At 58.7% G+C, this 12,776-nt stretch overlaps 1 protein-coding gene across 2 annotated transcripts in view; it reads right to left on the reverse strand.

Annotated features, from left to right (window-relative positions):
- The window catches only part of stac3 (SH3 and cysteine rich domain 3), a 101,138-nt gene that overhangs the window by 42,098 nt on the left and 46,264 nt on the right, over positions 1–12,776 (reverse strand). For both annotated transcript variants that reach the window (XM_087985599.1, XM_087985598.1), the window contains exons 5-7: positions 10,148–10,245; positions 5,824–5,887; positions 1,709–1,758 (exon numbers count right to left, since the gene is read on the reverse strand). In XM_087985599.1, the coding sequence (XP_087841725.1) occupies positions 1,709–1,758; positions 5,824–5,887; positions 10,148–10,245 (212 nt within the window). The remainder of the gene's footprint in view (positions 1–1,708; positions 1,759–5,823; positions 5,888–10,147; positions 10,246–12,776) is intronic.

Below are 12,776 nucleotides of genomic sequence, written 5' to 3' on the forward strand. Positions count from 1 at the left end.
GGTGTCGGGGCTGGAGGGGGTTACAGAGATAGGGAGGGGTTGTAGGGACTGGAAGGGGTTGCAGAGATAGGGAGGGGGTTCAGGGGCTGGAGGGGGTTACAGAGATAGGGAGGGGGTGTAGGGGCTGGAGGAGGTTACAGAGATAGGGAGGGGGTGTAGGGGCTGTAGGGGGTTACCGAGATAGGGAGGGGTGTAGGGGCTGGAGGGGGTTACAGAGATAGGGAGGGGGTGTAGGGGCTCGTGGGGGTTACAGAGAGGGTGGGGGTGAAGGGGCTAGAGGGGGTTACAGAGATAGGGAGGGGGTGTAGGGACTGGAGGGGGTTACAGAGATAGGGAGGGGGTGTAGGGGCTGGAGGGGGGTTACAGAGATAGGGAGGGGGTGTAGGGGCTGGAGGGGGTTACAGAGATAGGGAGGGGGTGTAGGGACTGGAGGGGGTTACAGAGATAGGGAGGGGGTGTAGGGGCTGGAGGGGGTTACAGAGATAGGGAGGGGGTGTAGGGTCTGGGGTGGGTGACAGAGATAGGGAGGGGTGTACGGGCTGGAGGGGGTTACAGAGATAGGGAGGGGGTGTACGGGCTGGAGAGGGTTACAGAGATAGGGTGGGGGTGAAGGGGCTAGAGGGGGGGTTACAGAGATAGGGAGGGGGTGTACGGGCTGGAGGGGGTTACAGAGATAGGGAGGGGGTTCAGGGGCTGGAGGGGGTTACAGAGATAGGGAGGGGGTGTAGGGACTGGAGGGGTTACAGAGATAGGGAGGGGGTGTACGGGCTGGAGGGGGTTACAGAGATAGGGAGGGGGTGTAGGGGCTGGAGGGGGTTACAGAGATAGGGAGGGAGTTCAAGGGCTGGAGGGGGTGACAGAGATAGGGAGGGGGTGTAGGGACTGGAAGGGGTTGCAGAGATAGGGAGGGGGTTCAGGGGCTAGAGGGGGGGTTACAGAGATAGGGAGGGGGTGTACGGGCTGGAGGGGGTTACAGAGATAGGGAGGGGGTTCAGGGGCTGGAGGGGGTTACAGAGATAGGGAGGGGGTGTAGGGACTGGAGGGGTTACAGAGATAGGGAGGGGGTGTACGGGCTGGAGGGGGTTACAGAGATAGGGAGGGGGTGTAGGGGCTGGAGGGGGTTACAGAGATAGGGAGGGAGTTCAAGGGCTGGAGGGGGTGACAGAGATAGGGAGGGGGTGTAGGGACTGGAAGGGGTTGCAGAGATAGGGAGGGGGTTCAGGGGCTGGAGGGGGTTACAGAGATAGGGAGGGGGTGTAGGGGCTGGAGGAGGTTACAGAGATAGGGAGGGGGTGTAGGGGCTGGAGGGGGGTTACAGTGAAAGGGGAGGGGGTTCAGGGGCTGGAGGGGGTGACAGGAATAGGGAGGGGTTGTAGGGGCCGGAGGGGTTTACAGAGATAGGGAGGGAGTGTAGGTGCCAGAGGTTGTGACAGAGATAGGGAGGAGGTGTAGGGGGCTGGAGTTTGGATTTGGGCCTGGGACTGGGGCTGGTGTTGGAGTTTGGGGATGGCGGTGGGGTTGGGTTTGGGACTGGGAATTTTGACAGGGGATGTCAGCTTTTTACAGGGGGACCGGGGCTGCATTGATTCCCGTTCCCATTCTGTTTCCTTTCTGCAACTGGGAATCCGACTCAGCCTTTCCGTGTTTGTGAAGAGGAGCGTCCCCTGTTGTCGCCTGTGGCCAGGTCGGGACAGACAGGCCACATTACCTTGGCCTCATCTGGATTATTCTTGTCTTTCTTGTCTGCTGCCTCACCACCTGCAAGAATCAGAGGGCCACTGTTAGACCGGAGCGGTTTCAGAGACCGGAGGGGGGGGAGCGGCAGGGGGGGGGGGGGACATTGCAAGTCAACCCGTCAAAGACAGGCCTCAGTGAGGTACAAGTGGGTCAGAAATCCAGCTCATTTGGAAACTGTGGAAGAACAAGGCAAGTAAAATTAATTCGACTCAATTTCGGAATGGAAAATCCCAGACTATACGCAGAAAGAAACATTATTTCAGACATAAACACAACTTTGGTGCCTCAATCTTGTTTTGAGCAGCAGGATTGGACAGCCAGGTGACAGGTTAATGTCTGCTCTGTCACCATGGCGATGTCCAGCCAAGGGAGGCCTGGTCTCTCAAGGCTTTCAAGCTGCTACGACCCCGAATGCACGGTTGGAAGTGAGGAAGCTGGGATAGGTTACTTTCGCTGGGTGTTGGTCTGGTGGGAAGGATCTGCTTTATTTCACAGCAGCACGATTGTAGTCCTTTCATGGATCCACTTTCAGAGGTCTCTGGAGCGCTTCCCCTGTGACCACACATTGCTTAAGGAGAGCTACGGCCACCCAGCTAACTTCCCAGAGACGCCCAGCAGGGACTGGCAGGGTGTTCCTGGGATATACGTCAGAGCTCACAGTAGGGCAGGGGGTATAATGGGGCGGGGGCACAGTGGGGCAGGGGTACAGTGGGGCAGGGGTACAGTGGGGCAGGGGACAGAGTGGAGCAGGGGGTACGATGGGCCAGGGGGTACGATGGGGCAGGGGGTACGATGGGCCAGGGGGTACGATGGGGCAGGGGGTACGATGGGGCAGTGGGTACGATGAGGCAGGGGGCACAATGGGGCAGGGTGTACGATGGGGCAGGGGGTACGATGGGGCAGGGGGTACAGTGGGGCAGGGGGCACAGAAGGGCAGGGGGCACGGTGGGGCAGTGGGTACAGTGGAGCAGGGGGTACGATGGGGCAGGGGGCACAGTGGGGCAGGGGGCACAGTGGGGCAGCGGGCAGAGTGGGGCAGGGGGTACAATGGGGCAGGGGGTACAGTGGGGTAGGGGGCACAGTGGGGTAGGGGGCACTGTGGGGCAGGGGGCACAGTGGGGCAGGGGGTACAGTGGGGCAGGGAGTACAGTGGGGCAGGGGGCACAGTGGGGCAGGGGGCACAGTGGGGCAGGGAGTACAGTGGGGCAGTGGGTACAGTGGGGCAGGGGGTACAGTGGGGCAGGGAGTACAGTGGGGCAGGGAGTACAGTGGGGCAGGGAGTACTGTGGGGCAGTGGGTACGATGGGTCGGGGGTACGGTTGGGCAGTGGGTACGGTGGGGCAGGGGGTACAATGGGGCTGGGGGTACAATGGGGCGGGGGTTACGGTGGGGCAGTGGGTACAGTGGGGCAGGGGGTACAGTGGGGCAGGGGGCACAGTGGGTACGGTGGGGCAGGGGGCACAGTTGGGCAGTGGGTACAGTGGGGCTGGGGGCACAGTGGGGCAGGAGGTACAGTGGGACAGTGGGTACAGTGGGGCAGGGAGTACAGTGGAGCAGGAGTACGATGGGGCAGGGGGTACAGTGGGGCAGGGGGTACGGTGGAGCAGTGGGTACGGTGGGGCAGGGGGTACAGTGGGGCAGGGGGTACAGTGGGGCAGGGAGTACAGTGGAGCAGGGGTACGATGGGGCAGGGGGTACAGTGGGGCAGGGGGTACGGTGGAGCAGTGGGTACGGTGGGGCAATGGGTACAGTGGGGCAGGGAGTACAGTGGGGCAGTGGGTACAGTGGGGCAGGGGGTACAGTGGGGCAGTGGGTACGGTGGGGCAATGGGTACAGTGGGGCAGGGAGTACAGTGGGGCAGTGGGTACAGTGGGGCAGGGGGTACAGTGGGGCAGGGAGTACAGTGGGGCAGGGGGCACAGTGGGGCAGGGAGTACAGTGGGGCAGGGAGTACTGTGGGGCAGTGGGTACGATGGGTCGGGGGTATGGTTGGGCAGTGGGTACGGTGGGGCAGGGGGTACAATGGGGCTGGGGGTACAATGGGGCGGGGGTTACGGTGGGGCAATGGGTACAGTGGGGCAGGGGGCACAGTGGGGCAGGGAGCACTGTGGGGCAGGGGGTACAGTGGGGCAGGGGGCACAGTGGGTACGGTGGGGCAGGGGGCACAGTTGGGCAGTGGGTACAGTGGGGCAGGGGGCACAGTGGGACGGGGGTACAGTGGGGCAGGGGGTACAGTGGGACAGTGGGTACAGTGGGGCAGGGAGTACAGTGGAGCAGGGGTACGATGGGGCAGGGGGTACAGTGGGGCAGGGGGTACGGTGGGGCAGTGGGTACGGTGGGGCAGGGGGTACAGTGGGGCAGGGGGTACAGTGGGGCAGTGGGTACGGTGGGGCAATGGGTACAGTGGGGCAGGGGGTACAGTAGGGCATGGGGTACAGTGGGGCAATGGGTACAGTGGGGCAGGGGGTACAGTAGGGCATGGGGTACAGTGGGGCAATGGGTACAGTGGGGCAATGGGTACAGTGGGGCAGGGAGTACACTGGGGCAGGGCGTACGGTGGGGCAGGGGGTACGGCGGGGCAGGGGGTACGGTGGGGTGGGGGCACAGTGGGACAGTGGGTACAGTGGGGCAGGGAGTACAGTGGGGCAATGGGTACGTTGGGGCAGGGGGTACGTTGGGGCAGGGGGTACGTTGGCGCGGGGGTACGGTGGGGCAGTGGGTACAGTGGGACAGGGGCACAGTGGGTACGGTGGGGCAGGGGGCACAGTGGGGCGGGTGCACAGTGGGTTCAGTGGGGCAGGGGGCACAGTGGGGCAGGGGGCAAAGTGGGGCAGGGGGTACAGTGGGTACAGTGGGGCAGGGGGCACAGTGGGATGGGGGTACAGTGTGGCAGGGGGTACAGTGGGACGGTGGGTACAGTGGGGCAGGGAGTACAGTGGGGCAGGGGTAAGATGGGGCAATGGGTACAGTGGGGCAGGGGGTACAGTGGGGCAGGGGGTACGATGGGGCAGGGGGTACAGTGGGGCAGTGGGTACAGTGGGGCAATGGGCACAGTGGGGCAGGGGGCACAGTGGAGCAGTGGGTACGGTGGGGCAGGGGGTACAGTAGGGCAGGGGGTACAGTAGGGCAGGGGGTACAATGGGGCAGGGGGTACAGTAGGGTAGGGGGTACGGTGGGGCAGGGGGCACAATAGGGCAGGGGGCACAGTGGGGCAGGGGGCACAGTGGGGCAGGGGGCACAGTGGGGCAATGGGTACAGTGGGGCAATGGGCACAGTGGGGCAATGGGCACAGTGGGGCAGTGGGAACGGTGGGGCAGGGGGTATAGTGGGGCAGGGGGTACAGTAGGGCAGGGGGTACAATGGGGCAGGGGGCACAATGGGGCAGTGGGCACAGTGGGGCAGGGGGCACAGTGGGGCAGGGGGCACAGTGGGGCAATGGGCACAGTGGGGCAATGGGCACAGTGGGGCAGTGGGAACGGTGGGGCAGGGGGTATAGTGGGGCAGTGGGTACAGTAGGGCAGGGGGTACAATGGGGCAGGGGGCACAATGGGGCAGTGGGTACGGTGGGGCAGGGGTACAGTGGGGCAATGGGCACAGTGGGGCAGGGGGCACAGTGGGATGGGGGTACGGTGGGGCAGTGGGTACAGTGGGGCAGGGGGCACAGTGGGATGGGGGTACGGTGGGGCAGTGGGTTCAGTGGGGCAGGGGGCACAGTGGGGCAGGGGGTACAGCAGTGACTGTATAAAATGGTCTGGCCTGTCTGTCCACCTGGCATTGTTTGTGTTACCCTCCTGTGTGCGCTCTGACGTGTGGGAACCTTTTTCAAGATGGCACAGTGTTGAGATGGAGTCCATATTGTCAGCTCAGAAGGAAGGTCTTCCTCCTGTCCAATCAGAGCAGTGTGTTGTTCTCTGCCTGGCTTGCAGTTCCTGGTGATTGTGCCGAATCTGGCACTGCCCTGGATCATCATTCATGAAGCAAAATGGGTCACGGGACAGGGTGCCCTTAGATGCCCCTGTCAAAGACATTCTCTGCCAAGGAGTGTTCTTGTGCCTCTGTGCAAGGCTGGCACTGCCCACAGACCTACCTGCTGACCCGTGTTGTTCCCCAGGCTTGGGATTATCAAATTCTTCATCAACCATTTGCGCGGGCTGGAAAGCACAGGAAAGAGTTACAGAGTTACCCAGGCTATCCAGTCCAGCCCACTGCATCCCCTGGGGCTGAAATTGTGCGCCTGTCACACATGCCAGCACTTTGCGCCACCCAGTTTCCACCCTGTGCCAGGCCGTGGGCAGCCCGTTCATTCACCGCCTTCCTGCCAACTTCCAGCAGTTGGCTGTTTTTGATGCCGGTTTGAAACGTGCAAGTGGTGCCTTTCGAAGCTGGGTCTGGTACCCGCTGCTGCTGTGGTTAGGCCGGGGCGTCGACTTTCCTATTCGGCCTGCTGTTGCCCTGCCAGCCTGCAAGAGACTAGGGGGGTGGGGGGGGCACTCCCACAGCTCCCGAGGGAGCTGGCTACACGGCCAGGCTCCCCAAGGCCACGCCGAGAAAGAACGAAGGCAAGGAAACGTGGTCTGAGTAGGGAGTGGGGGGAACCTGCCCTCGACGCAGGCTGGATGGTTTTTGGGAAAAGGCAGCTGTTGCTTGTCCTCACGTGGGCTCCCTCTCAGAGTAAGATCAAACTCAATCCTCGAAAGTGCAGTCATTTCGGAGGACAGAACTGGAACGTGTCTGGGAAAAGAAGACACATTTTTGGTAACATTGACACCCATCGGGACAACTTGCAACACATGTTACCATACATGTTGCCGGTCTCTTCGATGTTCTCGGCACCCCTCTCCTTCCTCAGGAGGCTAAGCAAATTCAGCACGTCCACAAGGACCCGTTACCAATCGTTACAGATGCACCGTAGAAAGTATCCGGATGGATCACGGCTTGGTACGGGAACTACTCTTCCCAGGACAGTAACAAACTACAGGGAGTTGTGAACACAGCCCAGTCCCTCCTTCCATCCATTGGCTCCGTCTACCCTTCCCACTGCCTCAGGAAGGCAGCAACATCATCAAAGACCCCTCCCACCCCGGGGACACTCTCTTCCCCCCTCCTCCTTCGGGCAGAAGATACAAAATTTTGAAAACACGTACCAACAGATTCAAGAACAGCTTCTTCCCTCCTGTTATCAGGCTTATATATTAGATCGCTCGTACAGTAGAGGTGATCTTTCTCTACACCTTCTCTGTAACACTATATTCTGCGTTCTGTTCTCTCACCCTGGTGTACTTGTGTGAGGCAGGATTTATCTGGACAGCACGCAGTACAATACTTTTCACTGTATCTCGGTACGTGTGGCTATAATTAATCGAACGGCCCTGATCAGCGCACGCTGAGAAGCATTGACAAATTGGCACTTCTTCAGCCATATCAGGGTCGGTGTGGATCTACCTGATGGCTGCTGGCGTACACATACCAATCGTTTCTCTCACTTGCTGGGCGGCATACCTAGCAACACAACTGCCACCATCCCTCTGCCCCCACTCCTGCCATTAATCGTGGGCTGATCGATTTGTGTTTCTCCTCAGGAGACCATTAGCCTTTATTGATTTCTTCAGTCATGGCACGTGGTTAGCACTGCCTCAGCCAGCAGGTAGCGCCTCTTCCCAATGGCCCCCTTTTGCGAAGGCGAGGCTGAGCTCCCCTATCCAGGGGCTGCAGTGCGGAACTGGGAGCCTGACTGCAGGAAACCCGAAACTATGGAGAGACAGCAAGTTGAGGTTTCGAGGCGTTCGCCTGCTCTCTCTCCCTCCACTGGGAGGCTGCCTGACCCACTGGGATCTCCAGCTGAGTTCAATAAAAGCCTCGAGTTCCCCTCCAGCGTAAGGTCAGGAATGAGGACGTTTGCTGGTGTTTGCACAGTGTCCAGCACCATTCGCCACTCCTCAGAGACTGAAACAGTCCGTGTCCAAACGCAACAAGATCTGGACAATACCCAGGCAAGGAACATTCACAGCACCCAAAGACCAGGTAATGGCCCTCTCCAATAAGAGAGAATGTAACTCTGCCCCTTGACATGTTGCCATCACTGAATCCCCTACTATCAACATCTTTGGGGGGGTTATTGTTGACCAGAAACTGAACTGGACTTACCACCCACACACTGTGGCTACAAGAGCAGGTCGGAGGCTGGGAATCCTGTAGCGAGTAACCCCCCCCCCCCCTCCTGACTCCCCAAAGCCTGTCCCACCATCTCCAAGGCACCGGTCAGGAGGGTGAGGGAATACTCCCCACTTGCCCCTGGATGGGGGCAGCTCCAACAACACTCAAGAAGCTCAACACCATCCAGGACAAAGCAGCCGCTTGATTGGCCCCACATCCACAAACACCCACTCCCTCTCCCACCGACGCTCAGTAGCAGCAGTGTGTACCATCTACAAGATGCCCCGCAGAAATTCACCAAAGATCGTCGGACAGCACCTTCCAAACCCACGGCCAATTCCATCCAGAAGGACAAGGGCAGCAGGTACACGGGGACACCACCCCCTGCAAGTTCCCCTCCGAGCCCCTCACCATCCCGACTTGGAAATCTATCGCCGTTCCTTCAGGTGTCGCTGGGCCCTTTCAGAATGTGTGTAGCCCCCTCTGAGTTAGAGAGGCTAGTTGCTGATGTCGTGAGAATGTAACCCTGGGCAACACGGCTTCCGGCGCTGGCTGGTAGGATTCAACTCCAGATCCCGCATCTGAAGCTGGTCTCAGTGATGGTGACCATGCCAACCATCAGCAATTGCTTAAAAACACCCCACCCCCTTCACTCGTCCTTTTGTGAAGGAAACCTGCCATCCTTCCCTGGCATGGCCTGGCCAGGCCTGGGTGTAACGCCAGAGCCACAGCCAATGGGGGGGGTGACTCTGAAACAGCTGAGTGAGGCACTCAGCCCAACGCCAGTTAGCGATGGGCAATAAATACTGGCCTTGCCAGTCATACCCACGTCCCAGTAACAGAAGAGGAAACTAGCTCCACAATCGCCTTCTCCAGCAAGCACGGAGGGCATCTTGCCCATCCTTTTGGAGTCAGTCGGCCCACTTCAAGGACTCGTTCTGAGCTGGACGCCAATGGGCATCTGACAGCGGGCGAACCGTGGCTGCCATCGCACCAGTGGGTGAACGGGTGCCTGAGGCTGGAGAGAGACCCAGTTTGTTCAGGGGTAGGAGGTGAGGCGGTGTTGACAGAACAGGAGCCCAATTCCACTGAATCCCATGACCCCCCCCAGCATTGTAATCTGGACAGGGAATGTGACGGGGCGTTGGAGCGAGACAGTGAGCCAATAACTCACCGGGGTGGCTGCAGCACTGGCACTGTCGGAATGGTGCACCAGCAAAACCCGAGGGACAAGGGCTCCGTGACGCTATGGAGCAGAGACGCTTTGAACGGTCACTGGAGCTGAAGTGTTTTTCTGTTCTCTGTGGATGCTACCAGCCCTGCTGAGTTTTTCCAGCCATTTTTGTTTCAAGTTTAGATCTCCAGCCTCCTCGGGCCTTTTGGATGTTTGGCGAGAAACTGGAGATGCCGCTGGACCTTCCCCAGGACAGCACGGCAGAGATGGGCTGCTTCAGTTTGCCCCTGGGACTCTATGTTGCTGTCGGAGCAGAGTCCTTTCACTACAGGCTGCAGGTTGCTATGGACAGGAAGGACAGAGGCTCCATCACATGACTGGCTAGGAATCCCTCCCGCTCCTAACTGCTGGCCATTGGCCTGCGCTGGGAGCGTCGAATCATTGCTCACAAGCTGGATCATTCCCGCTCGGAACCGGCTGCCTGGCAGAGCGTCCAAAAGGGCAGTGCGTGGGGGGAGCTCCAGCCAGGAGAAGGGACGTCCCGCGGGGGAGTGAGGAAGGAAAGGATGAAGAAGACCACAAGGGTGACAAAATGGATGCCCACCTCCAGCACATGGATCGGACGGAACTTCATTCTGTGGGAAAACAAGAAAAAAAAAACCGACAGGCAAAGAGGGAGAGCAGCCGCGAGAGCTCTCCACAACGCGATAGCCGCGAGATTTGGGAGCATCCGAGCAGCCGCTCCCAGCAGCCTTTGCACCTTCTCCTCCAGGTTCCTGTCTGCATTTCAGGCCTGCGCTCGGCTGATGCTGCAAGGCAGGAACAACGTCTAGGCCTCAGGGCGGGGCCTGGCGATGATGGACCACCGCATGTGAACTCGATACCCACACCGTGTGCGTCTCCCATGACATCGCCCCACCCCAAGTGACCGGCCACCAGGAAGGTTCCAGTGTGCCCCCCCCCCCCCCCCCCCCCCCTCAGCTCCCCGCTGTGTGCCAGGGCTGCAGCTACAATTTCAGCCCCCCCCCTCCCCCTCCGCCTCTCTCTCCCTTCCCCCAGCGCCATGCTCGGTGTCACCACTTACATTTTTCTTGTCCTCGGAGTTCTTCTTCCTCTCACGGTTGGCCATGACAACCCCTGTCCGGAGTGTCTCGTAGACTGGGTCCGACCGGTTTGTCACGGCTTTGAGGGAGGAAGGGGAAAGTCAGATCAGGGCCCCCAGCTGGAAGGTGCGGGCCGCGCGCAGAGACATCCGGCTTGAGGGCCTACTCACGCTGCACCTCCACTCACAACCCTCCCCCACCACCATCCTCTGCACCCCCCACCCCCCCCCCCCCACCCCCCCCCCCCACCCCCCCTTCCGTTCTGGCCTCCCTCGGACTTGTCCAGCTCCAACATTCCCTAGTGGGAGCAAGCTTCACCTTCTCCTCAATCTCTCCCACCACGGATCTGTGGAATGCGTTGCCATGGAGAGCTGTGGAGGCCAAGGCTTTGGTGCTTGGTTAGTGAGGGTTGCAGGGGAGAAGGGAGGGAATGGGGTTGAGAAACATCTCAGCCGTGATCAAACATGGGAGCAGACTCTGTGGGCTGAATGGCCTCATTTCAGGCCTTTGCCTCATGGTCTCCCAGTAAATATGTTTCTCCTGGATCCCCCAATCTGAGTTATTCACGACTTGTTCGTATCTATAACCTCGATTTCTGGCTTCAATCCCAGTCTTTGTGTGAAATGGAGACGAAAACAGTGCAATGGCTGTAGCACAGCCAAGAGGGATGTGTAATGAGCCGGATGAAGTAGGCGTTAATCAGGGAGCCCTGGCTGACAGATATGATCAGGAGAGTCCTGGGTTCTCTTCACTCTGCCAGCTGGCTCTGAGGGAGCTGGATCGGTGCCAGGGCCTCTCCATGTGTAGCTAAAGGGGGAACTTGGATACCAGCCCCTGGGGAGTTATTACATATGAAGGCTGGCACGGGGCACAGTGCTCCAACTGAGGCCAAGGCAAGGTTCTGTCAAAGTTTGAATGCTTTCAACAACGAGTGAAGTCAGTTCTTCAGACCAGGGCAATCAAACGATATGGGGTGAAAGTGGGGAAAAGGGGACTGAGTTGGACAATCAGCCATGATCATACAGAAGGGCCGAATGGCCTAATCCACACCTCTTTTGTACGCTTCCATGCTTAATGTAACTTTGCTGGTTTGGCATTCTATCCCATAGGATTTGGAGAGGGCATGGACATGGACAAATAATTGATGAAAATGTTGAAAAGCCTATGGAACACCATGTCCGACTCTCTGGGTAACAAGGGGGATGATCCTTTTGACTTGTTCAGTGACTTGGGCAAGCTTCACGTTGGTGAGGGGGATTGACGGACCCGGCAAATGGCTACCCAGAACGAATCATGCGGGAGGCCATAAAACTCTGGTAACACGATAACAGATCATTGCGTTGCTATGACAACCTGGACTTGCTGTATCCCTTCAGATCCATCGGCTAACGTGCCTTCCGCACTCGGTGGCAGTACCCAGTTGGCAGGAGATTGGCATCAAAGAGAGTTGACTTGTTTTCTCAGAGGTTTACCAGTGGAAGGTTGGGAGGAGCCTAACGGAAGTGACTGACATGGTTACCACGGAAACTCGATCCCCTCCCCCACTATCCAGAATCATGAAGTGCTTCGAGAGGCTGGTCATGGCCCACATCAGTTCTCATCTCGATCCCCTATAATTTGCCTACTGACATAACAGGTCCTCAGCAGACACCATTTTCCTTCCCTTATACTCATCCCTGGAATGTCTGGATAACGAGGCCACCTACATCAGACTCCTGTTCATTGACTACAGCTCCACCTTCAACACCATGATCCCCTCGAGACTGACCTTAAAACTCAGGCCTCGGTCTCAGCTCCACCCTCTGTAACTGGATCCTCAGCTTCCTGACCCACAGACCGCAATCAGTGAGGATAGACAACAGCATATCCTCCATGATAACACTCAATACTGGAGCCCCCCCCACCAAGAATGTGTTCTCAGCCCCCTACTGTACTCCCTCTACACCCACAACTGTGTTGCCAATTTCAGAATGAACGCCATCTCCAAGTTTGCTGATAACACCACCGTGGTAGGCTGGATATTAAACAACAATGAGTCCGAATACAGGAAGGAGATAGAGGGCTTGGTGACCTGGTGCAATGAGAACAATCTCTTTCTCAATGTCGGCCGAACTAAAGAACTGCTCACTGACGTCAGAAAGAGAGGAGGAGGACATGCCCTTATCGACATCAACGGAACAGAGGTGGAGAGCGTCACGTTCTGAGGATTGACGATCACCGCCAATCTGTCCTGGACCTCCCACGTAGATGTGACAGTCAGTCAGGTACAACAACGCTGCCTCTTCTTCCTCAGGCAGCTCAGCAAATTCAGCAAAGACCCTCACTGACTCTTACAGAGGTACCACTGAAAGCAGACGGTCCAGGGGCATGATGGGCTGGCTCAGCATCTGCCCTGCCCAGGACTGTAAGAAATTCCAGAAGGTGGTGTGCACAGCCCAGACCATCACGGAGCCAACCTCCCATCCAGGGGCTCCATCTACATTTCTCATTGCCGCAGAATGGCTGCCAACGTCACCAAAGCCCCCTCCCGCCCCGGTAATGCTCTCTACCGTCAGGCAGGAAGCTTGAACACACGCACCAACAGGTTGAGGAACAGCTTCTTCCCTGCTG

This window comes from Chiloscyllium plagiosum, unplaced genomic scaffold (assembly GCF_037043375.1).
Source record: "Chiloscyllium plagiosum isolate Xiang-an unplaced genomic scaffold, Cpla_swu_hap1 HiC_scaffold_53X, whole genome shotgun sequence".
Lineage (NCBI taxonomy): Eukaryota > Metazoa > Chordata > Chondrichthyes > Orectolobiformes > Hemiscylliidae > Chiloscyllium > Chiloscyllium plagiosum.